Raw genomic sequence first — 27,279 nt, 5'->3', positions numbered from 1 at the left:
CTGAATGATGTTGTTTACATCTTAACCATTTAATTATGCAGAAATTAAAAAAAAAGTGGAGTTCCCCTTTAAACAGCTATTAAACAAAGTTTTTATTCAAAAACTGTAGGAATTCACCAGCACTCTCTGTTTTGGCTGTGACCAAACTCAAATGGCCAGCTGGAGCTTCTGGCTTCAGAGCAGAAAAGCTCTCAGTCCAAAGTCTTCTCAGTCCAGTGTTGCAATCCTTATCGACAGAAATCCACACAAGAGCCAAATTAAACTCAGCCCAGTTTGGTAGATCTTCCATTTTCTTTATTTGTGGAAAAAGAGTGCAAAAAAGGTACAAAACATTCAAAACATTTAAAAGTTACAAAAGTCATCAGAACATTACTTTCAAAATTTGTTTTACAGTGGATTCTATTAAGGATGTGAAAAATCAGCAATTTTTTCTACGTTTGTTCTCCCAATTTTTAACAATCGAAATTTGTGAAAGATGTGAAAGAAATCCTCCATTAAAAAACTAAGATAACATTACAGCTGATGACTGCTAAGGAATGTATTAGCTCAATAAAAATAGCCTCAATCAATAGTGGAAATTAGTGAGAAGACAATTTAACATGTTCCAGAATTTGCATTTCATGTTTTATTTCTCAATAAAACTCTTTTGGCTTTCCTTTGCTATTTTTGTATGATGAACATGAACAGCTCTTTGCTGCAGATAACCTACCAGATGTCTTCACATGTAGACTGTGAAGCGGGTTTTGTAATCTCTCGTAATGAAGTGAATTTTTGACATAACTGATTGGCCACCTAATGTCATACCAGAGCCGGATTATGAGGAGCCTGGCCGCTTCCTATTTCCCCCGTTATATCAAAAACATGACTGTAATATGCCAGAGGGGAACCCGGGGGTGAGTCCTCAATGAATGGGGTGAATAGAGCTAAATGGCTAAAAACGAAAAGTTAAGATAGGTTCTAATCACTTACCCAGAACTTTTCTTTAATTTTAGAAAGTAGAAATATGTATTTTACTAAAAAAAAAAAGAAAACTTAGATGTGTGTTTCCTTTTTTCGACAGCAAATGGTTTTTGGGCAGCAGGATGCTAGCGTTAGCACAGACTTTATGAACTTGCATGAGGTGCCATTTTAAATTCCTATAACTCGAGTTTAAAAGCTCTTAAAAACATAACAGCAGTGTTAAAATGTTTTATGCTGCTCTGTGTTCAGGAAATGATTGTATTCTTTTACATTAAAGATGTTTAAGAATTTATAAACGATGATTTCGCTCAGATGCTTCATCTTAACCCATTCAATTTGGGCTCTCTCAGGAGCGCCCTCTAGCGTTTGAGAAACCCAGAAGACATTACAGAGTGGTAATTCTCCTCTCTACAAGTTCTCTGGTCATACCTTCTAGTAATTACAAAAACCAGGACCGGAAACTGGATTCAAGGTTCAGATTTAAAGGAATAGTTCAAGTCAAATCTACATCATGAATCATATTAACTCGATCGGCCAAGACACCTTTGGGATCCAAATTGTGCTCCTTTAATTTAGAACTGCAGCGAGGCTAACATTGCTAATACTAGAAATCAATAGTCACCTAAACAGCACAAACCGTTTCTGTAAAAATACATAAAAAATCTCCTCTCAAACCGCATCCAGGTCTTCACTGAGGTGGTGCAGACTTGTCGACATGGTTTAGAGCTCAGTATGACAAACTATGAGCTATAAGCCTATTTAGATTACTCTCCACATTCGGAATAGCCAGCTGTCCATTAGCAAAGTCAACTTGTATCGTTAACTGAATTCATTCAGTTTTTGAAAAAAAAATTGTCCATTTTTTGTGACAGTTTTTCAATTAACCGATTAAACATGTAGCTGTTTACATCCTGAGTTTCTATCTACATTACAGTGCGGTGCTTCAGTCTACAGTAATGGCGTCCATCTCACAGATGCGTTTGTAATGGAAGTCGCAGGGCACGTCGTGCCAGCTTTTAGTGTGGTACTCCAGCACGGCACAGTCTTCACCATGAAGTCCTCCAGACTCGTGATTATTGGGCTCTCCGTTCAATTCATTCCAGTACCTACAGGGGGCGAAAGTGAGTGGGTACAAAACAAATAATGAACCAAGGAATGAAAAAGAAACACAAAAACTGATCATTTATGTTTTTACAGAATGTAAACGAACAGGCCTGTCTCTGTGGGAGGGCATTACATAAGATTAAATAAGATTTTCCAGATGAAAAGTTCATATTTGTATCTTTTCATAACCGAATGTTTTAAAACAGAACAGTAAAATAAAAGCCTGGAGACGAGACGGGGTGTGTGGAGTCAGTACAGCTTAGAAAATATCATTTCAACGGATTATAGTACAATTATGTTCCCTGACTACAGGTACTCAGATGTACCCTTGAGTGGACCACCCCAGTGACAAGAGGAGAACTGCCCCAGTGACAGTTTAGTACCTTTATTTCTGAGAGTGCACCCAGTAAGATTGCTTGGCCAGTCCAAAAACTGGCTGGCACATACACTGACACACTTCGACTCAACACCTGGATGTGCATCACACTTATGTTACACAAGCGTCCAATCGTGGCAGAAGGGGAGGAGTGGACAGTGAGGGGCGGCAGGTTAGTGAGGCTAGCCATACAAACTTTGCAGTGCAAAATGTTTTTAAAAAGTTTGAGCATAACGTACATAACGTGTGTGAGTGACTGCTATAAACTTGGAGTCGGGTCGTATTGTAGTGCATTTCCTTTTGTTCTTGTTAACCGTGTAGCCTTTAGCATGCTAATGAGCCAGCTAGCAGAGGAAAGTGATGAAGGTGTATCAGCAGTCGTGTATGTTATGGTGTAATGGTTAGTACTCTGGACTTGGAATCCAGCGATCCGAGTTCAGATCTCGGTAGAACCTAGTTTCTGGGGGCAGTCATGGGCTGGAGGTTAGGGAACCAGCCTTGTGACTGGAAGGTCACCGGTTGGATCCCCTGAGCCAACAGTATGTGACTGAAGTGCCCTTGAGCAAGGCGCCTAACCCCCAACTGCTCCCCGGGCACTGCGGATAGGGCTGCCCACTGCTCTGGGCAAGTGTGCTCACTGCCTCTAGTGTGTGTGTTCATTAGTGTGTACGTGGGGTCTCACTGCACGGATGGGTCAGATTGCGGAGGTGAAATTTCCCTGTTGTGGGACTAATAAGGGTCACTTAATAATAATTAATAATAATAGTATAAATTAAATGGCATTTACATGCGTTTGCCCTACACTACATCCCAGTTTGCTTCATAACAGAACTGTGACTGAGTTGAAGATAAAGAGATCTTTCAGGTCCACACATTTGAATACGCATGTCTATCCATGCAACGTGTGCCTATATGTTAGCATGGTCTTACGTTTTGTTGACCAGTGTGTCGTCCACCCATTTCCACACTCCTTCTTCTTCAGAGTCTGTCAGGCCGATCCAGAAATGGTAGTCAAACCCACCGATGCTGCGGGCTATTTTCTGCAGTTGATCCTATAACAAAATTATAAAACATGCTAAAGCAACTGTGAAAAATCTCAACTTACAGTTTTCTCTCAACTCGCTCAGCCAAGACATGTTTACAGTGTGAAGTCTGCTTTGAACACAGTAGTAAGATGCTACTGCTACTAATGTTTTTAGCTATGTGATGTGTTTTTTGTCCATGTTTATACATAACAGTGTGTCATACAGTGTCAGAAACCACATACGCAAGTCTATTAGAGATTACATAACAACTCAACATGGTTTGAGGTTAATATGTGATAAATTAGGCTTGTTAGCTACATTAGCCTCATAGCTCCAGTGCAAAACTAAAGAAGCAGACTTCATACACCAAACACGTCTCGACTGATCGACTAAATTTGGGGTAAGGAGGAAAAAACCATTAAAACATAATGAATGTCATGTAAATGAAACAGAAACATTAGTACATTTGTACTGTACTGTGCAAAAAAACATTTACTTAAATTTCCAGTCAAAACAGCCATTAAGTACAAGTTATTCATTTTTTTTAAAGAGATATTTCTGACAAGACTAGATATAAGACTAGACCAATGTATAAGACTAGATAATCCACCTGCATACAGGAGTTCCCAAAACTCGAATACAAAAAATGATTAAAAGCTACAGAGAAAATGGGCCTCCTAACAACCACCTGGAAGACCTGGTAGACTGTCAAACTGCCCCCATCAGATAAACAGCACTTAAAGCTTTCATCTCTGAGAGAGAGGAGAAAATCAAGCTGCTTCAGATCTGAAAACATCCACAGGTGTTTCTGTCCATCCTTCCACTGTGAGAAGACGACTCAGCGCTGTGGGTCTGAAAGGATGTGTAGCTGATCAAGAAGAACCTCACTGAGAAAAGGAGACGGACACACCAAACAAAGAAGCTGAACAATGGACTGACCACCCCAGAGTCCAGACCTCAACACCACTGAATGTGTTTGATTACTTCAGAAAGTGATCAACCAGCTTCTAAGACTGAACTTTGGAGGCGTGTCTGCAGATTTACTGATTTAGAAACTGAAAGCGAGTCTCCTGAAAAGAATGGAAGCTGTAATAAACGTACAGAGTGGACAGAATAGATACTGAAAAATGTGCTATGTTGAGTTGTTGAGACTCCTGTGAACCTTTCTTTTACTTACATGTTTACTTATATGCTTTTTTTGCTTAAAGCTAAAAACAATGAATAATTTGTACTTAATAGCCATTTTGATTGGAAATTAAATTTGCACAGTGCAAAATGACAAGAAATAACTACAGATCCATAATTACAGGTCATTATTTATGATTTAACCCCTTACCAAGCCATTACACACTTCTATAACCTAAGAGAAGTTCCATTAGTTTGCATTGAAGTCCCTGTAGTTACTGAATAATAAGCTTTAGTATGTAATAAGCCTGAGATTTTAGGAGGTTAATAACTTATTGTTCCTAAAATGCTCGAAATACTGAGTAAGACATTTAAAAGCAACATTTGCTGTCTAGTTCAGAAAAAACTACACTGCATTAGTTCATAATTAATATAGCAAAATGAGTAAAATGTGATGAAAGTGATTCTAAACTTGTGAACAGTAGTGCACATCTACACACGTACATGCTGCTGGTGGGTGTGGAGGATTGTTAAATGGCTGCCCATAGACACACAGCTCTCTTTACTGTTCTTCCAGTCCAGTTTGTCTGCACTGAAGAAGTAGCATTTCCCGTCTAGATGTGTCCAGCCCTCCGGACACGGCATGCACGTCCTCACTGGGGTGGGTCAGGGGTGGAGGGGGTGCAGGGGGATCACAGAGAGACAGAAAAAGCAGGGGTTAAAAAAAAGTTAACAATGCAGAGATGATGCAATTCTTTCTTTATACAGGCCAATTTCCACAGCAGGACCTTTTGGCTACGGATACTGCTTCCGAATAATTGGGCTTCCTCACATTTCCATACAGTATCAGCTACAGTAACAAAACCAAGGAAGAATGAGTGTCATTTAAAAGAGGCTGTAGCTCTCCATGGGACTGATAACAGTAGTATCTGCAACACCACACAATTCCAAATGCGATGTGATGCAAGCGTCCACTCTGCTGCAGCAATGTGCTCCCGCTGGACTGGGACGCGCCAAGGTGCACACAGGCGAAGACAGTGACTCCAAAATCAGTTAAAAAAAAACCCTCAACACTAAAAAGTTACTCAGAATTGTAATATTTTTTCGCAATTAATAGAATTGGAAGGTCTGACTGTTAGATTAAACAAGGCCCAAACACAATAAACAATACAAGCTTGGACTGAAATGGCACCTACTACTGGAAATTCTGTATAGACATTCTCATTGTACTAAAGAAGGGCTTCGGTACGCATGTATCTACATCTTTGTGTCAAGGTTTTCAGGGGTTTTTTGAGGCCACCTCCAACTCCCAGATTGTTAACTCTTACCGATCAATTATTTCCACATGTAAGCAAAACTCAATAAAAACTGATCACAAAAAATCCCCAACCATTTAATTTTTTACATTTATTCAGTTTGTTACTTTCTTTCAAGGGTAAAAATAAATCAGTTCTCTGAAAAATGGCAAATTTCTCTGACTAACAAAAGATTGACGTTGATCAAATTAGCTACCAGCACTGTGTATAACCTTACAGTCAATTCTTGAAGTAGGCCGGGGTACTCGCTAGCCACGTTTTACAGGCTAATAATCCGTTAATAATCCGACTATTAGCTCAACTGGAATAGAAGACGTCAATATATACAGCTCAATCAGAATAAACTAGTTAGATTGAGGCCAATCAGAATACAATTCCAATTCCAATTGAACGAGGTGGGTAATCCTGTAAATAATCCGTTAAACAGAAGAATAATATCCGTGTAAACGCCTGTATCTGATTACATTCCCTATCGGAAAGTTTAAGTCCGTTCTGATCATGTTCGTCGCCTCATAGTGAAAGTTTATACCGTTCAACATGGCGGAGCAGAAACTGGTCTGCAGAGGAGACGAAGTTTATGCTCTGATCTTTAAAAGACGGCGGTGGGACGGACGTCCAGCTTATGTGTCTGAGAACACGACATCTTTCGGCCTTCTTTAATAAGGACATGTGAAGAACGTTTTCCTGAGTCTGACATCATTTTAAAGCAATTAAAAACACAAGCACTGCTCACTGCTGATCTCACTCTGACTGGACTCACGCGATGCTCGTTGTCATGGTAACGTCTACACTAAGTGGTACTTTACGCATGCCACGTGTGAGTCAGACAATGACACGACAGAGCTTCAACTAGAACCAGTACTAAATGGAGGCTGGAAGCAGCAAGCTAACGTTAGCACCACTCCTAGCAGCGAGGGGCCCGTTGATGTAGCATCAGCAAAAACACCTGCAGCTACTGCTAGCGCAGCCAACTACGACGGTAACAATAATGTCAGTAGAGATGAATGGCCTGACTATTGGTCAAAGGATTAAATGATTTTTTTATTGCTCCCAGAACAACTGGCTCATTGTCAAAGGTGAAGCTCGGGTGCAAAGGGTGTAAAAAAGAAATAGCACCAACTGAGGCTGTCAACAGACTGGAGCTGGTACTGACAAGGCTAGACAACAATTACTGCATAAAAGGTCAAGGAATGCAGAGATTCCAGATCCCAATTAAAAGAAGCACAGATTAAAAAGATCATCACATGTTGACTTTCAAAAATTCAAGACATGCACAGGGCAAAGCGAATGTGCAAGAGTTAAACAGAGCGAACTGAGCTAAGATTAAACCCAAACAAGACGTGTGCTGATATGATTGACCATTTTGTAACAGAGATGAAGGAAAAAAAGTAAACAACATAGACAAAAAACAGACAAAAAATACATTATTAAATTATTATAGGCTATATTATGATTCTATGTGATAAAATTAACAGTTTTGCATGTATGTCCCTGTAAGTATACAAATGTATCTTGGGAAAATTAGTGATATCTCCTAGCATCTTTCATTTACTCCACTTTTATTCTCCCCACTTCAAGCACTGCCAACAGTTGTACGCAAAAGTTCAAACCCTTCTGGATCAAATTATGTTTTGTTGAGTTTCTAAGTGAAAATAAGTTAACAAATCCTCTGCAGGGAACTAACTATGGAATTCGTCTGCCGATTTTGGTGCACACTTTCAATTTATCTATCTATCTATTTATCTATGTATCTATATATCTGCATATATATTTATCTGTCTGTCTATCTCCATGTGTCTCAATTCAGGGGCTGTGTCCTTCGGAAGCTGCATTTGAAGGCCGATTGCGTCACAGTGGTGCGACTAGGCTGTCCCATTTCAAAGGCTCCTTCATATACAGCCGAGAAATGTGTCCCTCTTTTCCATCCTTCCCCAGCTGACATATCCCGAGGTTCATTGCGTGCCAGTGAGGATTCGAGAACATGGTGGCATCGCCAGAGGAGCGAGCGGTGGCTGAAGAGTACACTCTTAAATAGAAGTTAAATATATATAAATATAAGCATTGTGTTTAAACTGAGGCGACTGGCTAGGGATACAAATGTAAACAAAAAAAAAAAAAATCTCTTCAGTAGCCGGCGGTGAAGCATCTCCAGCTCTAATACCTTCGTAGACCGCGTCCTTTGAAGGATCCAACCCCTGAATTGGGACACACTGTATCTGTCTATCTCTCTACCTGTCTATCTATTTATCTACATATATATTTATCTATTTGTCTGTCTATCTATGTACCTGTTTATCTGTCATGTGTCTGTCTATCTGTCTGTCTATCTGTCTGTGTCTATCGTCTATCTACATATATATTTATCTATTTGTCTGTCTATCTATATACCTGTTTATCTATCTATCTGTCTATCTGTCTGTGTCTATCGTCTATCTACATGTATATTTATCTATTGGTCTGTCTGTCTGTCTATCTAAGGTGTGCAACAACAAGGGGTGCTATAACGACAGCCAAGCCTGTCCAAGCGGTTCTGTACCGCCAGTGTGCTTTCTCAACTACCATAGCAGACAGTTGAGTCTCAAGCAAAGAAGGCTTACGATAACATAAAGACTATGAATCATTGTCGCCTTTCCATTCCAACTGTAGATGTAAAGCAGCTCACTCTCCTCTACTCATTCATGGTTCATTGTTGAGGCTGTTGGAATAACAGTAGATCCCTCTCTGATTTGTCCTCTATCGCCCCCTTCAGTACTGCATGTTTTTACCACAGCAATGTAAGAACGCACAGTGAGTTTGGACAGAAGGATCGAGCGTTTGCAATGTGTTGGCCGAGCGCTGTCATTTGCTGTCATTTGAAAGCTTCTGGCCAAATGCTGGTGGTAACAAAACTACGTTTTTGTTGGATTAGTGAGTCTTCATCACAGAAAGTTCAATATTTGAGAAAATGTCTGGCCCACTGCTGAGATTTTGGTTCTGCCAATGAGGTCGACTCTCTGTCTGTTCATGCTTATAGGTGAATGGTCCACAAAGTTTTAGAAAAGTGGAGATTTTTCATATAGTCGTCTTTACATGTACTCAAAAAATGGTGGGGCATCACCCCAGTTCTTTAAAAGGTGGTCGGTGAAAAGCCTGCTCACCCCTGTGCTTCTGGCGGCCCTGCTTTCTTCATTGTCTTCAGTTTTTCTAACACACCTAAATTTTTAGTTTGAGCGTCCTGGTCAAATGACATGTTTTGTTGGTTTTCTAAGTGAAAAATAAGTCAACAGATGTTGCTATGGTTGCAGTTTTTCATAAAAGCCCAAGTGTCCCTTCAAGTCTTTTAGCTTGTAAAACATAATTTCAGACATATTAAGACTCTTCTAAGACCCACAAACGCCCTGTTTTTATGCACTTTAAAGCACAACCAAACTGCAGGCCCTCACCTGATGCTGAAAACTTTTGTCCCAGAGTGGTGTAGTCGGAGCAGAGGCGAGAGAAGCGCTCCTGAAGGGCGGTCAGTTTCAGAGAGAGAGAGGCCGACTCTGACTCTGAGCCAGCTGCGTTCTCCACGATGGTGGAACCGTTGGATCTGCTGTTCGTCACTGCAGGCCGTGTGGGAGAGAAAGAGTTTACTGAAGTTGTTCTTTAACTACACTGTCTGAAACGGATCAAAATGACATTACTGTGGAATCTTTCCCTGCTGGAGCTCCTCCAGACAGACAGACACACGGACAAACACACATGCGCATACAAACACTCACAGAAGAGGATGCTGCCCTATGGGGAATGTGTGTGTGTGTGTGTGTGTGTGTGTGTGTGTGTGTGTGTGTGTGTGTGTGTACGTGTGGAAGTGTGTTTACTCACAGAGAACACCGAGCACGATGTTCGCACAGAGAGACGCCAACAGAGCCACCAACAGGACAACAGCCACCTGACCCCTCAAACACTCCGCTCCTTTAACCACACCTTAGACAGACAAACAGATGATTAAATAGATACAGACAGATATATAGATTGACAGACAGACAATAAATATATATGTAGATAGATAGACAGACAGATAGACAGATAGATAGATAGATAGATAGATAGATAGACTGATAGAAAGACAGACAGACAGACAGATAGATAGACAGATAAATAGTTAGACAGACAGACAGGTAGATAGATAGACAGACAGATAGATAGATAGAAAGACAGACAGACAGACAGATAGACAGATAAATAGTTAGACATACAGGTAGATAGATAGACAGATAGATAGATAGATAGACAGACAGACAGATAGATAAATAGATAGTTAGACAGGTAGATAGATAGACAGACAGATAGACATATAGATAGATAGGAAGACAGACAGACAGATAGATAGATAGACAGACAGACAGACAGATAGATAGATGCAGGAATGCAAATTTGATCTGACCTTTACTCTGCTTTATACGTCCATATTAAACCACAAAAACTAAATATTTTTAAAATTTCCTACGTTTTAGTTGAAAACTTTCTCAAAGTCTCAAAACTATCATAAAACAATGTTGCAGGCATGAGGCATCATATCCTGAACTATTTAATCCAGCGATCTCCAACTCCTGGAGATCTACCTTCCTCCAGAGTTTAGCTACAACCTGTGTCCAATTAGTTGCCCCGCCCCTTACTTAACTCTAATACATCTGATCCAGCCAATCAGGGACTTGGGAAGAGGTTGATTAGCTGGAGCAGGAGTGGCAAACTGTGGTTGGAACTAAACTCTGCAGCTCTCCAGGACCAGGGTTGGAGTCCACTGATCGAATCAGCAACTTTCTGTAAAGCTGCTTTGTTACGGGAATTAAATTCAGACGTCTGGTTCCGATCACCACCACGGTGAACAATTCTGACCCAATACGTTTCTCCAAAATCGAGCATTTCACACCAAACCACCCTGAAGTGCTTTGCTTATATCTTAACCACCGAGTTCTGCAGATGTTGTGAAAAACTGGTGGAATTCCACCCAAAAGTTAGTACCGAAAACCGCGATATCGGACACCGGTATCGCGATAGGACGGTTTCACACGGTTCCGCCGTTACCTTGTCTGCCCTGCGGTGGGTAGAGGATGGGCTTGTTCCCTCTGGCGGAGGCGTCTTCTGTGAACTCCTGTAAGCTGGTGTAGTTCTCGATGTCCTGCATGTTGGAAAGTCTTTCAGATCAAACTGGATCCAGAAGCTCCGGGTGGCGGTGCTGTAGCTGTCCTCGCGGTGACCGCGTGCGCTCCTGACCTCCACTGACAGTGCGGAGTGAAGACAGACGCTTTTAACTGAAAGCTGAAGATAACTTTCTCCGCCTTTCCTTCCGATTGATCCCCTCTTTATGTCACTCTTTCCTGCCTTTGTTTGCTGTTGGGACCAAACGCGCAGCTATATGTTCAACACAACAACTTTCCTCACGCGCTCCTCGCGCTTACGCACGTCCAAACCGTGCACGCGCACATACAGACATGCGAAGGGGCGTGAACCACGAGAGTGGGGAGGGGGTGAGAGAGAATATAAAAAAATAAAAAGAGAGAGTGTAGAGAGAGGGGGCTAGGGTTGGGTGAGAGAGGGAGAGAGAGCGAAAGAGAGAGAGAGGATAAAGAATGAGAGAAAGAGAGCGAGAGAGAGAGAGAGGATAAGAAAATGAGAGAAAGAGAGAGAGAGAGAGGCCAATGCCAAAAAAACAGCGGAAGAAGCAGTGGGAGAGAGAATATAAGAAAATAAGAGAGAGAGAGTATAAATGAAAAGAGAGAGAGAGAGAGAGAGAGGGGGGGGCAGAGAGAGCAAAGGGGCAAGAGAGAGAGAGAGAGAGGCCACTGCCAAAAACAGGGGGGGAGAGAGAGAGCGAGAGAGAAGAAGAGAGAGAGAGAGAGGGAGGCCACTGCCAAAAACAGGGGGAGAGAGAGAGGGAGAGAGTGGAGGGGCAAGAGAGAAGGAGAGAGAGAGGGAGTGAAAGAGAGAGACAGAGGGAGAGAGAGAGAGAGAGAGAGAGAGAGGCAGAGAGACTGGAGGGCTGAGAGAGAGAGAGAGAGAGAGAGGCAGAAAGAGTGGAGGGCTGAGAGAAAGAGTGAGAGAGAGAAAGAGGCCAATGCCAAACGCAGCAGGAATCTGGAGGAGGCTGGAGCTGGCGGGAAGAGCAGGAGCAGGGAAAGTTCCAGTTGAGCAATAATAAAACTTATTACGAAATGTGAAAATTTCAACACTCTCAAAAACATGAACATCTCAGAACATGATGTCCACATTGATTCAGCGAGTCATTACTTTTATGATACACAGGGGGTACCTACTGTACCCTTCATTTAGCTGACTTTACAAAATCACGCAAACTCACTGCTGCGAAAAAACGAGGTTACTGAACAGGTTCACTCTTAAGTAACTGTACATCTGAGTCACAGTTACTGTCTAATGTGCAGAGATCCACACTGTCAGCTCAAGATCAACTCAAACAGCCCGGTCATTATAACTGGTGTCCACTGAGCTGGCAGAGCTCTGCTTTCACACCTGCTTAATCATGAATTACATTACCTTCTGTTAAGCACCCTTTCTTGGGTTAATGGACTGTTTCGTATGAGTAATTGGAATAGATTAGACTAGAATCAGCCATTTCTGATGACTCATGTTAATGTATGTTTGCTGTTCTGTTAACATTCCTGCCTAAAACCTGAACACAGAACTCCATCATGTTGAGAATAACATGTCCAATGCACACTTCATCTAACATTAAAGTATGTTCTGAAATAAAAAAATAACCGTTAGCAAAGAGAATATATTCACAAATATATATTAATATATTAACCCCTTAAAATCCCAGGCTTATTACATACTAAGGCTTATTGTTCAGTAACTACAGGGACTTCAGTGCAATCTAGTTGAACTATTCTTATGTTATAGAGGTGTGTAATAAAACTTTGGGACCGTCGAGAGTCCCCGGCCATTTAAGGGGTCAACAGAAACCAAGAAACCCGCTGGGAAGAATGCTGGGAAGCCTTTTGGGCAAAACACACTGTAAGATTTATCCAACTTAACTGATCTTAACTAGATTGACATCCGTCACTAAGGTAGATACTAGATTTGTATTAGTAATTTGTATTAGTTCGACTGTTAAGCGAAACTATTATGTTTTCACAATGTAGCCAAACTAAAGTTCATTTCTCCCACAGTTCTGTGAAAAGTCAGAGACCATCCTTCATTTAGTTTACTTCTGACAAACATAAACAATCCTAGATCAGATTAGACCAGCGTGACTTCCCACTGTAACTGTCTCTTCAACAGTCCTTAAAGATTTTATCTTCAAGAGTCACTAAACATCACTGAGCGTGTTTGATTACTTGGATCGTGAGAAGCAGAAAGTACAACCAACTTCTAAGACTTGCTCTCGAAAAACTGAAAGGAGGGCCCAATCCTGTTTAACCCCTCGCCCCTACCACTTAGCCCTTACCCCTCCGTTTTGCGTGTTCATGTTTAGGGGTAGGGTGTCCTGATTGTTGTTGAGATAGAGGGGCAGGGCGAAGTGTTTGGGCCACATGGCCTTCCAAACAGAGGTTTTTCAGAGACACTCCAAACAGAGTGTTATGAGAAAAAAAAAAGAAAAAACGGCAAGATGGCTGAACAGGAGACCAAAGAAACCCACAAATGTGAGAATTTTCTCTGTTAAAAATTATGATAACGACTGTATTGTCTTAGTTTAATGTTGTTTCAGTGTATTATGGTCCTTTTCTTCATAACAAGCAGAAAAAAAACACTACTAGTTTGCTGATGTCGCGGTAGCTGGCTAAATTTTCCCGTTCCACCTTAAATAGTGCAGCAGTTCTGATGCAGGGGTTGCCAGAATGTAACTGCTGCACCATTTAAGGTGGAACGGGAAAATTTCAACGAGAAGCTGGCGAATAGCTGACTTTAGCTTCATATCACTGAAGAATTAGAGGTGGGCGATAATAAATAATTGCCCCCCCCTTTCAAGGTATATGATTCCCTAAACGTAACTAAAGCCCAGCAGTGAGGAGCTGAACTTTACCCTCCTCTGCTATCACTGCAGACTGGCAGGGTCGCCTACAGAGCAGCACTAGTAGCTGTTAATGAAGTAAAGTTCTTCTTTATTTGAGGGTCCCACTTTGTAGGGAAGATTTCAACCACTACCCCTTGTAACTCAGTTCCAAGGGGCAAAGAGACACTCGAAAACAAGGGGTAGGGGTAAAGATAAAAAATGGGATTTGGCATTTTCTCCTGAAAGACATCACAGTGTCACTGATCTAAAGCACCACTCTTATGAAGCACCAACGGCTACTGCAGTGCTAAGGGCGCCCTCTTGTGGAGAATCTTCAGCCCACCTCAAGCCAGGTCCATGAGGCGCTTTGCACCAAATTAAATCACATTTACATTTACAAAGGCTTCTGAACTTTCGGCCTGTAGTGGGTCAACATCTCTGAAATCTCAGAAGGTTTTTCGTTCTTTAGGCCACTGCGAACCACATCTATTTGTTAGACGCCACAAGAACAGGTTACCTTGTGTTCAGTTTGGGTGACTGTGCTTATAGGTCACTGCCGTCAATAGTGGAGCTAAATAAAACAGTGAGATGAGTCTGACCGCTTGCAGGGTAAACATGGACATTGGTTTTAGGCGGTGAAGTGGACCATGGACTCCTGAACTCAATCAGAGAGAGAGAGAGAGATTGAGAGAGAGAGAGCAGAAAACTGTTGGTGACACAGCATTGAGTAGAAACAGTGAGTCAAGTTCTAACCTTGACTCTGCAGCAGGAGAACAACTTGTGAAACGTATCTAGATCAAGCTGGTCTGGTCAAGCATGAGAGCGCACGTTCTAATGTGGGACGCCCCTGGCTGAGACTTCACGCTTTTCTGTTTCCTTCCTTTTTCTTTCTTTTTGGCCTCCACTAAAATGCAAACATCATGTTCCAAGCAGAACACACAGCTGTCTAAATCAGAGCTGTGTTTAAAAGAGCCCAAAACAAACAAGCTGTCCACTACGTCAGGACCTCAGACGCTATGTTTACCTGCAGCCCAATGAATCCTGTAATAATCTGGCCAAATGAAAAACCATTATATAAACACTTAAAGCAGAAGAGGATGGAGGCCCATTCCCACCATGTAGAGGAGAGTTTCAGGCAGCAGTATGTCAAAGAAATGACTTATTTTCTCGAAAAATTGACTTAGTATTGCAACATAATGATCTGATTTGCTTAAAATATGGACTCATCCCAAAATACAGACTTCTTTTCTTATGATTTTGAGATATTATGTGGAAAGAATGAAAGGAAAGTTATGACATTTCAAGAAAGTAAGTAGTTATTTCACAATAACAAGTCATTATTTAATTAAGTACACATAGTAAATCATTTCAACATAGTATGAATTTTCAGAAAGTGAGTCATTATTCTGAGAAAGTAAAGCATTTTGAAATAGTCATTACTTTGACACTGTAAGTCATTTCAACATACTAAGTCAATATTTTGAGAACGTGGGTCATTATTTCAGATGTTTCAGACTTTGAGAGCACAAGTCATTATTTTAAGATAATAAATCAACAATTTGAGAAAGCAAGGTATTATTTTGAGATAAGTCGAAAAATGTGAGAAAGTAAGTCATTATTACAAGATACTAAGTCAAAATCTTGAGATAAGTCATTATTCTGAACCAGTAAGTCAATATCTTGACAAAGCTAGTCATTATTTCAAGATACTAAGTCAATATTTTGAGAAGGTAAGTCATTATTCCGATATACTAAGTCAATATTTTGAGAGAATAAGTAATTATTTCAAAATACTAAGTCGATATTTTGAGAAAGTACATTATTATTTTGAGATAATAAGACAATCATTTGAGAACGTAAGTCATTATTTTGAGATACTAATTCAATATTTTGAGTCATTATTTCAAGGCTGGTTCATTAAAGAAGAATAATAAACATAAATCTGTTCACTTTCACAATCAGGATCTGCATACGCTCCAGGAATGTGCATTTGCATCACAGCGCATAAACATCTTGTTGTTATGGTAACAAGTGATTATATACAGGTGCATAAATTTTGCCTGGATTACATCTATGTGCATGTTAATGGTTATTTTCAGCAGATTGCTAAGTTTACAATACATAAACATCTGGATTGGAGACATACGTAATGGAAACACTGACTACTACTGATGGTTTTTATACCAGTGACCAAATACCCTTATCACACATCACATCCAATGAAGTGACAAACTGTATCTGTACATTATGATAAAAATACACTATATTTGGAAACAGTGTTTTGATAACCCAAAAATGTTTACAGCGCAAAAGACAGTAGTGATTTATATAAATGGCCCATACCACAAAAAACTGAATTTACCTCACTTTTTAAAAATAAGAGCAAGAGATAAAATGTAAACATGATTCAGAACTCCCCAGTCCAGACAGTGTATATATGTAAATGAAGCTATATTTTGAATTCACTCTTTTTGTGATGTAAGAAAAACACATATATTCACCTATTCAGCCTACATCAGTTTAGCCCCGCCCACTCACACTGAAGTTATAAGGAGTGTTTCAGGCCCAACTGCTTTCGAATGAAGCAGCACACAGGGCTCTTAGAACAGAGCTCATTTACATATCGCTGCTGTCAGAACAAAACCTCGTATCTCCAAAATGACAACTTAAAGGAGAAGGAAAAACCGTACTTTACTTTTAATGTCAGTCAATGGAACCAGACGTCTTTCCAAGTCATTTTGGGCCGTTTATTTTGGTCCATTTATCATGAAATTTACACACAATGTAAAGGAGAACAGGCATTTTCAACTTAGGTCAAAAACTGAAAACAGCGAAATATATTTGTCTTAAAGGCACAATAACAAAAACAGCCTGTTTAATTATAGATTAGATTAGATTAGATTAGATAATCCTTTATTAATCCCACAACGGGGAAATATGCGGTGTTACAGCAGCACAGAAGACAGAGCAGCAGGAAATATACAAACAATATATAAAATAGAATAAACAATAAAAGTATAAAGATATATATGTATATGTACAAAGATTACAAGAAAAATATACAAAGTATTACATTTAAATTTAAATTTATAAAGGATAAGGAACAGTTGGAAGATAATCATGTAAATATGAATTATGTTTTTGGCACATAAAACCACACAAACAGTCTAAGTGGACCATGAGAGGAAATAAAATACAAGAAAAATGTAGGGTATGGGCATTTAAAAACAAAAACAAATAAACAGATGAGAAAATACAGTCATACAGTTATAATAGTTGTACAGTTATATCATTGTGTACAGACTAGATGTAAAAATCACAAAGTATATATGAATCATACAAATGCAAATGATTTGCTATGATGCTGGTTCTGAAATAAACTGCATATTTACACCAAGGACTTATTATAGAACTCAAGTGGGCTTTTGAAAAGTAGTCAAGAATTTTAGTGTCAGTTGGAGAACGTCCAGAAAAAGAAGCGAGAACGGAAATGCGTGGGCTTGATTACACAAGACCGATCCAGAGCCCAGACAGACAAAGTGTATCATGTTTGAAAGCACATTCTGTGTGTTAACCTCACTAAAAAGGTTAAAGATAGGCTTCCCACTTAACATTCCTACACAGATGTTCACATGGTACATACAGTACTCAGTGATGTGACTGGAAACAATTGGTTTGTTTCCACAGGCTTACGCAGCGGTTTCTCTCATGATAAAAGGTTCTTAGAGCTTTTGAAGGGTCTTCAAGGGTCGTCGAGAGTGAAAGCCTACAAGGATTCTGATTTCACACTTTATACACCCTCTTAACTAAAAAACACCACATTACACCATAAATAGACCTCTGAACTTGTGTCATTCATGGCTTCAGAGTTTGTGTGGTATCCCAGGTGGTTGCTAGGGTGTTGCATGTGTATATGCATCATGGTGACACCAGGGTATACAAACTTTTGGTCGCGTTTGGTCACGTTCATGCCCATATTTGGAGCTCTGGGTCTGAGCTGGTTTTCTCTATGAGTAATTCAGTAATTCAGAGGATCCAGTGACGTATCAGGCCCTGGTTGTTGCCAGGCAGTTGCTGTGGTGTTCCAGGTGGCTGCTATGGTGTTACTAGATGTTTGCCATTGTATCCCTGGTACAGAAGGCTGTTCCTATGGGGCTCCTGTTGGTTGCTAGGGTGTTACTAGATGTTTGCTATTGTATTCTTAGTGGTTGCCAGGCAGTTGCTGTGGTGTTCCAGGTGGTTGCTAGGATGTTACTAGATGTTTACTATTGTATCCCTGGTAGTTGGCAGGCAGTTAATAGTGTTCCATGTAGTTGCTAGGGTGCTACCAGATGTTCTATTGTATCCCTGGTACAGAAGGCAGTTGCTATGGTGTTCCAGGAGGTTGCTAGGGTGTTACTAGATGTTTTCTATTGTATCCCTAGTAGTAGCAAGGCAGTTGCTATAGTGTTCCAGGCGGCTGTAATGGTGATGCTGTTTGGTTGCTATAGTATGCCACATGGTTGCTAGGGTTTTTTTTAGCAGCTGCTATGGTGTCTCTTGTGCTTGCTATTGTGTTGCTAGATAGTTGTTATGACACTCCAGGAGGTTGCCAGGGTGTTATTAGGTCATCTGTATGGTATCCCAGGTGGTTGCCAGTGCATTGCATGTGTTCTTGCATCATTGTGACCCAAGAAGGTCAAACTTTTGGTCACACTAATTCCTATGGGAACAAATGGTTGCTATGTGGAAACCTTACATCAAATAAAGAAAGCTGGACAGAAAAGGTCCACATCTCACAATCAGACCAAACATTCTGGAGTTGGCTCAGTGTCAATGCCTCAAAAACTGCAGGACAAGTTAGCAGACAAATATCCGACAGAAATTAAGAAGAAAAAGAAGAAGAATATTGGATAACAATAGTGTTGTATTGGTCAGTTTTGTATAGTTGTTGGTTGAGGACCAAACTACTTAAAGATAAATAACAAGAAAGAAGATCTTGTAAAGAAAGTCCCAGGGTTGGGATTTTTTAAGTTATTCAATCATACTAAATATTTTCCACTTAACGACATCAGCCTTTGACACCTTTATAACATCAAAGAGGTGTTTTTGTTGGCTGGCAGCATGAGTCCACGTTGTCGGTTAGGTAGATGTTTGGCAGTGTGGGTTGCGTTGCCAACAGAATGTGAAAACCTATCTTACTTACACTTATATGAGCATATTGTGACAGGGTCGTTGTTTGTTCCATCAAGATAAAGCCCTGGAAAAAGACTAATGGAGCAGGGCAGGTCTGAACTGTAGCCTGTTACAAGAATCAGAGCCATGACGTCAGCATCATAGAAAGAGATCTGCTTTCTCTCACAGTCAAGGTAGAGCCCAATTTTGCTGGGCTTTCCTTTGATCGCAGCAGGAAACTCTTTTCCATCAGAACTGAAGATATATCCTTTGCCCTGCCTGAGGTGGAGATGGATCCCGTTTGATTTTGATGATGCTTTTTGTGGTTCCTTCTCCATCTTAACTCCGACGCTCCAGTCTAACTTCTTTCCCACTTCAATCTCCCAGTAGTGCTGTCCGGTTTGGAAGGTCTCCGTGGAAACGACGCCAGGATTGTAGCCCTTAAAATAGCTGGACTTCCTCTCGGCCTGCCATACGTGTGCACCTCCTGGGGCCACCTTCAGGTAGGAGTCTGCAGGGTCCTTTATGCTCAAACTCTCAGGAACTGAAGCAAAGAGAAGAACAGTGATTAACTGAAGCCACTAATGGACTAGCTTGAGACTAGGGGTGTTTGAAGTGGACTCATGGTTGAGTCAGGGTTTTCTGTGCTTATGTGAACAAGCCAAATGAACCCCTCTAAACAGCCCCAACCAAACTGTTCAATTCCGTTGTAGTTCATTTTGTGATCTGACATGTGACACGTGACATCAGGTGAAAACAGCGGAAAACTTTGAAGAACGCTACCCACTCTCGCACAAGGTGCGAAATACAGGGGATCCTGGGGGTCCGGGACCCCTTAAATGTCTCAAAATCAAAATTCTGGTGATTCTTTGGTATTCTTAACTAGAGCTGCTGCACTGCTCTGCCTCAGGGTGGCGCTGTAGCAAGCTGGTTTACCCAGATGGTACTTCATACCCTAGAAACTGTAACTATACCTCTGAAAAACTTTGCAATATGCCGTATTATATTTGTAGATCTGACAACTTGTCCAGTTTCCCTAGAGTTTGGTGAAAAGAGCGAATTGTTATGTCTAAAGACAAAAGAGATGTGTAAGATCTCAGTTAATGTGTGGCAGAGCACATTATCGAACTAGAAAATTGCACTGTCAAAAGAAAAATTGTTAAACCAAACATTTTATTGTTGTTGAACCACTCTGAGTGACTTTGTTTACATCTCAACAATTTAACTACGCAGTGGAAAAGTTGGTTAAAGAAGAAATGCCAAAAATGAGGGATCTGATTATAAACATACTGGCAGATGAAATTCATGCTACATCTAGACTGATTTTCCCAGGGGCTTGAAACTCTTGAGTCATACGGGGTGAACGTGTGACATTATCCTCAGGAATGCATAACAGTAGTTAAAGGTGCAGTGTGTAAGATTTAGTGGCATCTAGTGGTGAGGTTTGGCACAGTGGGTAGCGCTGTCGCCTCACAGCAAGAAGGGCCTGGGTTCGATTCCCGGCCGGGTGACCAGGGTCATTTCTGTGTGGAGTTAGCATGTTCTCCCCGTGTCTGGGTGGGTTTCCTCCGGGTACTCCGGTTTCCTCCCACAGTCCAAAAACATGCAGTCAGGCCAATTGGATGTGCTAAATTGCCCCTAGGCGTGAATGTGTGGGTCTGTCTGTCTGCCCTGCGATGGACTGGTGACCTGTCCAGGGTGTATCCTGCCTTCCGCCCAATGACAGCTGGGATAGGCTCCAGCACCCCACCGCGACCCAGAAGGATAAGCGGTTTAGATGATGGATGGATAGTGGTGAGGTTGCAGACTGCAACCAACTGAATGCCCCTCCCTCACCCCTCCCTTTCCAAGCAGGTTTTCACATGCACTAGCACTGCCATAGACTGTTGTCGTGCTATCAAATTATGAGATGGCGACTGCCACTTCACACCACCAGGGGGCAGTATAGATTCTACACATCACCCACGGCGATAGGTGTTGGTGTACAATGCCACAAACATTTACCTTGTTTCATAAGACAAAGTAGAAAATCACTTATTGCTCCTTTAATGTAATTTTGTATTCTTTTTTACCAAATTTTTGGAAATTTGTTTCAGATTTTGCAAACTTTTGAATGGAAACACTGCTAAAAGTACCCAAAACAATCACATCATACATACATTTCAAATGCGTTTTGCTCATATCACAACTATGAAGATAAAAGTCTAAAATTATACACATTATTTACTGTGCTACATTATATCTTTATAATATTAACCCAATCTGAGATGGTCAATTCGAAGGCCTTTGGGAATTTCGCAAGGATTTGCTTTCATTAACTATAGAAGTGACAGTTTTACAAGTTCATTTTACTGTTAGTTTTGTTATTGTTCATTTTCTTCTGGCTAAGATTCACTGATCTGAATTACTGTATGATATCTATGCATGTGAGCATTCGATTCACCTGGTTTAACAGCTCCCAGCATCTCCTTCCATACAAAGAACTGCAGGTGAGTCTCGTACGGGCCGAGGAAGAGAGAGTCAGGAATCACATGAAGCCCTTTCACCTTTGATCTGTACCTGCAATAATAGAATTAATAATAATTAAAGCTGAAAAAAAATAACCATTATGACTGAATTTATGTAAAATTATTGAAAGTTCTATTGAAATACTTGATTTCAGTTTCCGTGTTGTCTTTCTGCTTCATCCCCTCTAAAACAGCAAATCCCTTTTCATTCCACCACTGGAAAAGCAGATAAACAATGAGAAAGGAGTGATGTGGTTTATACTCGTCTTTGTTTATAGTACTTACATAACTGGTGCCCAGTGCGAGAAAATAGAGCCGACAAAAAAACTAAATTAATTAACTTAATTTTGTTTCTATAGAAATACCAGGTAGTTGCTATGGTGTTGCTACAAGGTTGCTATGGTGTTCCAGCTTGTTGTTAGAGCACTGCTTGGTGGTTTTTATGTGATTGCTAAAGTGTTGCTTGGCTGTTGCTATAGTATTCCAGGTGGGCATTAAGATGTTGTTATGCTGTTGCTATGGTATTCCAGTTTGCTAGGCCATTGCTATGGTATTCCAGCTGGTTGCTAAGGTGTTGCTAGGCTGTTGCTATGGAAGCCAAAAGGGTTGGTGCTAAGGTGTTGCTAGGTGGCTGCTATGCTATCCCAGGTGGTTGCTAAGGTTTTACTATGCTGTTGCCATGGTATACCATGTTGTTGCTATGCTTTTGCTACAGGGTTGCTATGGTATTCCAGCTTGTTGTAAGGGTGTTGCATGTTGTTTGTTATGTGCTTGCTAAAGTGTTGCTAGGCTGTTGCTATGGTATTCCAGGTGGTTGTTAAGATGTTGTTAGGCTGTTGCTAGGTGGTTGCTAGGGTGTTGCTAGGTTGTTGCTAGGCCATTGCTATTGTATTCCTGTTTGCTAGGCCATTGCTATGGTATTCCAGTTGGTTGCTAAGGTGTTGCAAGGGTGTTGCTATGGAAGCCAAAAGGGTTGGTGCTAACGTGTTGCTAAGCCATTGCTATGCTATCACAGGTGGTTGCTAAGGTTTTACTATGCTGTTGCTATGGTATACCATGTTGTTGCTATGCTTTTGCTATAGGGTTGTTATGGTATTCCAGCTTGTTGTTAGGGTGTTGCATGTTGGTTATGTGCTTGCTAAAGTGTTGCTAGGCTGTTGCTAAGGTATTCCAGGTGGTTGTTAAGATGTTGTTAGGCTGTTGCTAGGTGGTTGCTAGGGTGTTTCTAGGTTGTTGCTAGGCCATTGCTATTGTATTCCTGTTTGCTAGGCCATTGCTATGGTATTCCAGTTGGTTGCTAAGGTGTTGCTAGACTGTTGCTATGGAAGCCAAAAGGGTTGGTGCTAAGGTGTTGCTAAGCCACTGCTATGCTATCACAGGTGGTTGCTAAGGTTTTACTATGCTGTTGCTATGCTTTTTCTACGAGGTTGCTCTGGTATTACAGCTTATTGTTAGAGTGTTGCTTGTTAGTTGTTATATGATTGCTAAAGTGTTGCTAGGCTGTTGATGTGGTATTCCAGGTGGTTGCTAGGGTGTTGCTAGGCCATTGCTATGATATTTCATTTGGTTGCTAAGGTATTGCTAGGCTATTTCAAAAGAGTTGGTACTAAGGTATTGCTAGGCCGTTGCTATGCTATCTCAGGTGGTTGCTAAGGTGTCAGCATACTTGTACCATGGTTGACTGTAAAATAATAAGAAGAAGCCGACTTAACAATGTTGCTGAATTTACCTGTAGAAAGCGGTCAGGTTGACTAATATCCAGCGCAGACTGAAGAATGCACTCTGTCTCTTTTCCTTCCATCAGTTCTTCACTGATTTTGGATGAGTTCCTCCACATAGATTTGACAGCATCCTTCTCCTTGTCCTCCAGTTGCTTCTTTGCCTCTTCTTCTTTCTTCCTCAGGAACTGGTGCAACTCCGCCAAATGGGCAGATGTCTGGGCTGACAGGCGTGTGGATCTCAACTTTGATAAAAAGGGTATAAAATATTTTGGTTTCAGGTTGAGTTTGGTTCCTAGTAGTTAGTGAGTCCCTCTTTGGAAATCTGTTACAACTCTGAGTGAGACACACGGTTTTAAAGAATAATGACTAGTGGTACGTATGTTTCACAAGAAATATGTTGCAGGCAATGTGCTAGTTGCAGTGTGCTAATCATATTATCTGGCATTTATGTTTTGAATTATATCATGAATTCACTTCTTAAATCCATGAAACTGTCTTACCTCAGTTTTAGTGATCTCAGCTGCCTGTTTTTGGGTCATGTCTTCCAGCTCTCTATTCTCTTTGGCCAGGAAGCCTAGCGCACCCTTCACTATTCCCTACAGAACCAAAAGGGAGTGGTAAAAAGTGATACAGTAGAGTCAGTAAAAGTGAAAGATTACAGTCCTTTAAAAATCAGTAATAGTCTAGGATGTTTTTAATCAAAAGTTCAAACTGAAACAGACATTTATTACTACTAAAATGTGAAGAACAGACTTGTGTTCCTGGGCAGAACCTTCCTGCCAAGATTAAAATTGCAATAACACAAGAATAGAAAGCACACCGACGAGAAGTTAAATTATGTTACGGCTAGCTAATTGGACACTTCTACAGAGCAAAACTGGATCAGATATGGGCCCTGACCATTTCACTGGTAGAATGGAAATCAACTCAGATTTTTGTAATTAATGAAATCAAATTAAATATTCGCCCATAACTCTGTGATCAGACTAATTAAGACACTGTTGGCACTCTGTGTGAAATGTTGTGACTCAACACTGTTGTGTTGAGCTGCTAGTGAGCAACGATGGCTGAAAGGGGAGGGATGAGAACCCCCAGCTGTGAAAACAGTTCACACCTCCCTACAAAGACGGCCATGTTGAGATGAAATGGACAGCACAACTGCAGCTTTCTTGACATAAAAAATTGAGTACAAAAAATAACATTTAAACACTATAAAACAATTTTAGAAATATTTGCTGAACTACAAAGTTGAAAACCCAGTTTGTGCCCCATTTTCTAAATCATACATATTTTCACAGAAATCTACTGTATTAAATCAATGTTATTGAAGAAAAATGCATAATTCAACTGTGGGAGCTCAAAAACAAGCAGTATTTTATGGAAATTTATGGAAACATATAATGCTATTGTGGAAATAAAAATATTGTGTGTAGGTGAAGTAAAAGGCCTGATACCATAGTAGACATAACACAGCTTTGTATAACAACCAGCTTGGCAGATTGCTAACATTCAGTAATATTCAGAGGCTTTAATTGTGAAATATTTCCTGCAGAATTCGCTGTAAAACCAAAATATTAAGAAAAAATTGTTGTTACAAGCTTCAATTGTGTGTTGAATGTCTGTTACAAGCTTCAGCGGTGTGCTGGCCAGAGCTATGTAGTATTAAACCTGTTAGCTTGATGCTAGCGCAACATAGGAAAAGAACATGGGGCGCTGAGAGAAATTAGACAAAATAGTCCCCAAAGAAAATTATTGTTTTGGGTTTTATCACTATTTTGCCATTACCACCATTACACATAAAAACTCAGGAGACTAGTGTAGGTTCACTGGTCATTTTGGATAAATAAAATGGCTATATTTGTGCTGTAGACATCACGACACCTGGTTCCTATCACCACCATGTAAAGAAATCAGAGCTTTTTTACAATGAACAATTTCACATTGAATCTGAATGACGTTGTTTACATCTAAACCAGTGAATCATGCAGAAATTTTGAAAAATCTGTGGAATTCACAGTTTAAAGCATGTGTGAACAAGCCTCGCGTACAGTTGTATACAAAAGTGAGGGCACCCCTGGTCAAATTACATGTCTTGATGTCTGCACAACTACTGTTTATTTGCTTAATTTATACATATTGGAAAGAAATAGAAAATAAAATGTGGCCTGTGCTGAAGTTATGGCACATTTTATATTTTATGTTTTTTTTTCCAATATAATTTCCAGTATAACTTTATAGAAAATGAACAGAAATTGTGCTCTAAAACTGCAGAAAAACGCTTTCTGTAGAGGATGTGTTCTCATTTGACTCGGGGTGTTCATACCACTGTGTTTGAGCGGATTTTTACCTTCACTATCTGAGCCGCCTCTTTCACAGGTTTGAACTGGTGGTCCTTGTGCTTCTGCCCATCTCGACACACCACGCATACCAGCTTCTGGTCCGTTTCACAGAAGAGTTTGAGCTTCTCATCGTGTTCAGCACATACCAGCGTGTCCATCAGGCCTGCTGGAGAATCGGTAGGTGAAGTCATGATCCCTTTGGCTTTCTGGACTGTGAGATGCTCCCGTACAGCTTCCGTCACATTCCTGAGCAGCCGGCTGGGCCGCAGGTCTCCAGCTATGTAAGGCTTTTGGCAATCCGGGCAGAAGCTTTGGCCCAGGCTGGCCCGCAGGTGACCTGTAATGCACTGGCGGCAAAAAGAGTGTTCGCAAGACAGACTGACCGGATCAGTGAAATCACCTAAACACAATGAGCACTTGATCTGCCAAGACAGCCGGGAGGCCATTGTAAGTGAAGACGCTGCTGTTCGATAAAGTTCACCTCACACTGCTCCTTCCTTCTTGATTCTGAAACAAACACAACAATGACACTTTTGATGTGTGTTATGTATAGTACTGTACCTCCCAACCTGGCTCAGGTCAAACAGGATCTGCAGCCTACTGAAACAACACACAAGTGAAACTGGCAAATTCAACTTTGAATGTCACTGCTCAGGTTAGCAAACAGCAGAGCTGCTATACTGTTCAATCAATCATTTAATTCCTAACGATGTGATTTGATATTTAAAGCAAAAGCAGTTTTTTGAGTTTCTGAAGCATCTGATCTCTTGGCCCATGAAACATGTCAAATTATCATTTTTTAATTGATTTTTTTTATTTAAAAATTGTTATATATGTGAGTCAGTCTATGTGAAATCACCAATTCAAGCTTGTGTAATAATATCATGAAATATATCAGCATGTGCAATAGTATGTAATTTTAGGCTTGTATCTTTATTAGTCTTTGAGATATAGACTTTACAAAGTGGGCTTTGCCTTAAAAGGTTATTGGGAAAAAGGGAAAAACTTTTTTAATGCCTCATAAATCAGACACCTTTTATACAATATGACAAGTACCCAGTTGCCCAAAGTGTATTGTAATATGAGTAACAAATACCAAAGTTTGAAATAACTAATGTGTTTCAGTATGGAGATATCGAGGGGCAGAGTTGACCTAAACCCTGGAAAAATTCAAATTAAAATATGTTCAGCTGGCCATAACATAGCAAATATGTATCACTGAATCTTTTCTTTTTTGTAGGCTAATACATCTTAATTCAAAGAAAAATCCCCAAGAAGTTCATACATCTAGTATCAACAGTTGAAAAGTTATGACTTATCAAAGTTTGAACCTTTGACCTTTGGGAAGGTGTGACATTTTCTTCATTTTTTAATAGCTCGTAAATCTGACACCTTTAATACTATATGACAAATACCTAGTTGCCAGAAGTATGTTGTAATACAAGTAATAAATACCAAAGTTTGAAATCTGATGTGTTTCAATGTTGTACAGACAGACATAGAGGGCTAAAGTTGCCCTAATACCACCCCTTCTCCAACCAAAATAAATCCAGATTTCAGCTAGCAATAACAAAGCAAATGTGTATCACTGCATCATTTATTTTGGTAATTTAACATATGTTAATTTAAATAAAAGTCATTGAAAATTTCTCAAAAGTTATGACCTCACATAAAATTTTA

The 27,279-nt window shown here is 40.4% G+C and overlaps 2 protein-coding genes across 2 annotated transcripts; both read right to left on the bottom strand.

Moving 5' to 3' along the window:
- Positions 1–257: 257 nt before the first annotated feature.
- Positions 258–11,405, bottom strand: si:ch73-86n18.1 (uncharacterized protein LOC564061 homolog). The gene is made up of 6 exons (XM_036594507.1): positions 10,953–11,405; positions 9,750–9,851; positions 9,329–9,487; positions 5,095–5,246; positions 3,371–3,492; positions 258–2,066 (listed from the first exon to the last, which is right to left on the bottom strand). Exons 1-6 carry the CDS (start codon positions 11,050–11,052, stop codon positions 1,904–1,906), a joined length of 798 nt encoding a protein of 265 aa, XP_036450400.1. The 5' UTR covers positions 11,053–11,405; the 3' UTR covers positions 258–1,903.
- Positions 11,406–16,952: 5,547 nt separating this feature from the next.
- Positions 16,953–26,103, bottom strand: LOC118824379 (nuclear factor 7, brain-like). The gene is made up of 6 exons (XM_036594495.1): positions 25,608–26,103; positions 23,761–23,856; positions 23,269–23,502; positions 21,685–21,755; positions 21,476–21,591; positions 16,953–19,576 (listed from the first exon to the last, which is right to left on the bottom strand). The coding sequence occupies exons 1-6, from the start codon at positions 26,043–26,045 to the stop codon at positions 19,056–19,058; spliced, it is 1,476 nt and encodes a 491-aa protein (XP_036450388.1). The 5' UTR covers positions 26,046–26,103; the 3' UTR covers positions 16,953–19,055.
- Between the last annotated feature and the right edge of the window lie 1,176 nt (positions 26,104–27,279).

This window comes from Colossoma macropomum, unplaced genomic scaffold, assembly GCF_904425465.1.
Source record: "Colossoma macropomum unplaced genomic scaffold, Colossoma_macropomum, whole genome shotgun sequence".
NCBI classification, from domain to species: domain Eukaryota; kingdom Metazoa; phylum Chordata; class Actinopteri; order Characiformes; family Serrasalmidae; genus Colossoma; species Colossoma macropomum.
The sequence above is the reverse complement of the archived record's forward strand: the minus strand, read 5'-3'. Positions and strand labels throughout refer to the sequence as shown.

Bases quoted from the DNA above. Each gene is read 5' to 3' on its own strand.
- si:ch73-86n18.1 (XM_036594507.1), bottom strand. From the start codon at position 11,052: ATGCAGGACATCGAGAACTACACCAGCTTACAGGAGTTCACAGAAGAC. The intron at 9,488-9,749 runs GTGAGTAAACAC...CACGGCCTGCAG, and splicing joins CATCGTGCTCGGTGTTCTCT to TGACGAACAGCAGATCCAAC. The intron at 5,247-9,328 runs GTGAGGGCCTGC...GACCCACCCCAG, and splicing joins ACAAAAGTTTTCAGCATCAG to TGAGGACGTGCATGCCGTGT.
- LOC118824379 (XM_036594495.1), bottom strand. From the start codon at position 26,045: ATGGCCTCCCGGCTGTCTTGGCAGATCAAGTGCTCATTGTGTTTAGGT. The intron at 23,503-23,760 runs GTAAGACAGTTT...TTTTTATCAAAG, and splicing joins CTGAGATCACTAAAACTGAG to TTGAGATCCACACGCCTGTC. The intron at 21,592-21,684 runs GTATTTCAATAG...CTATTATTGCAG, and splicing joins AACACGGAAACTGAAATCAA to GTACAGATCAAAGGTGAAAG.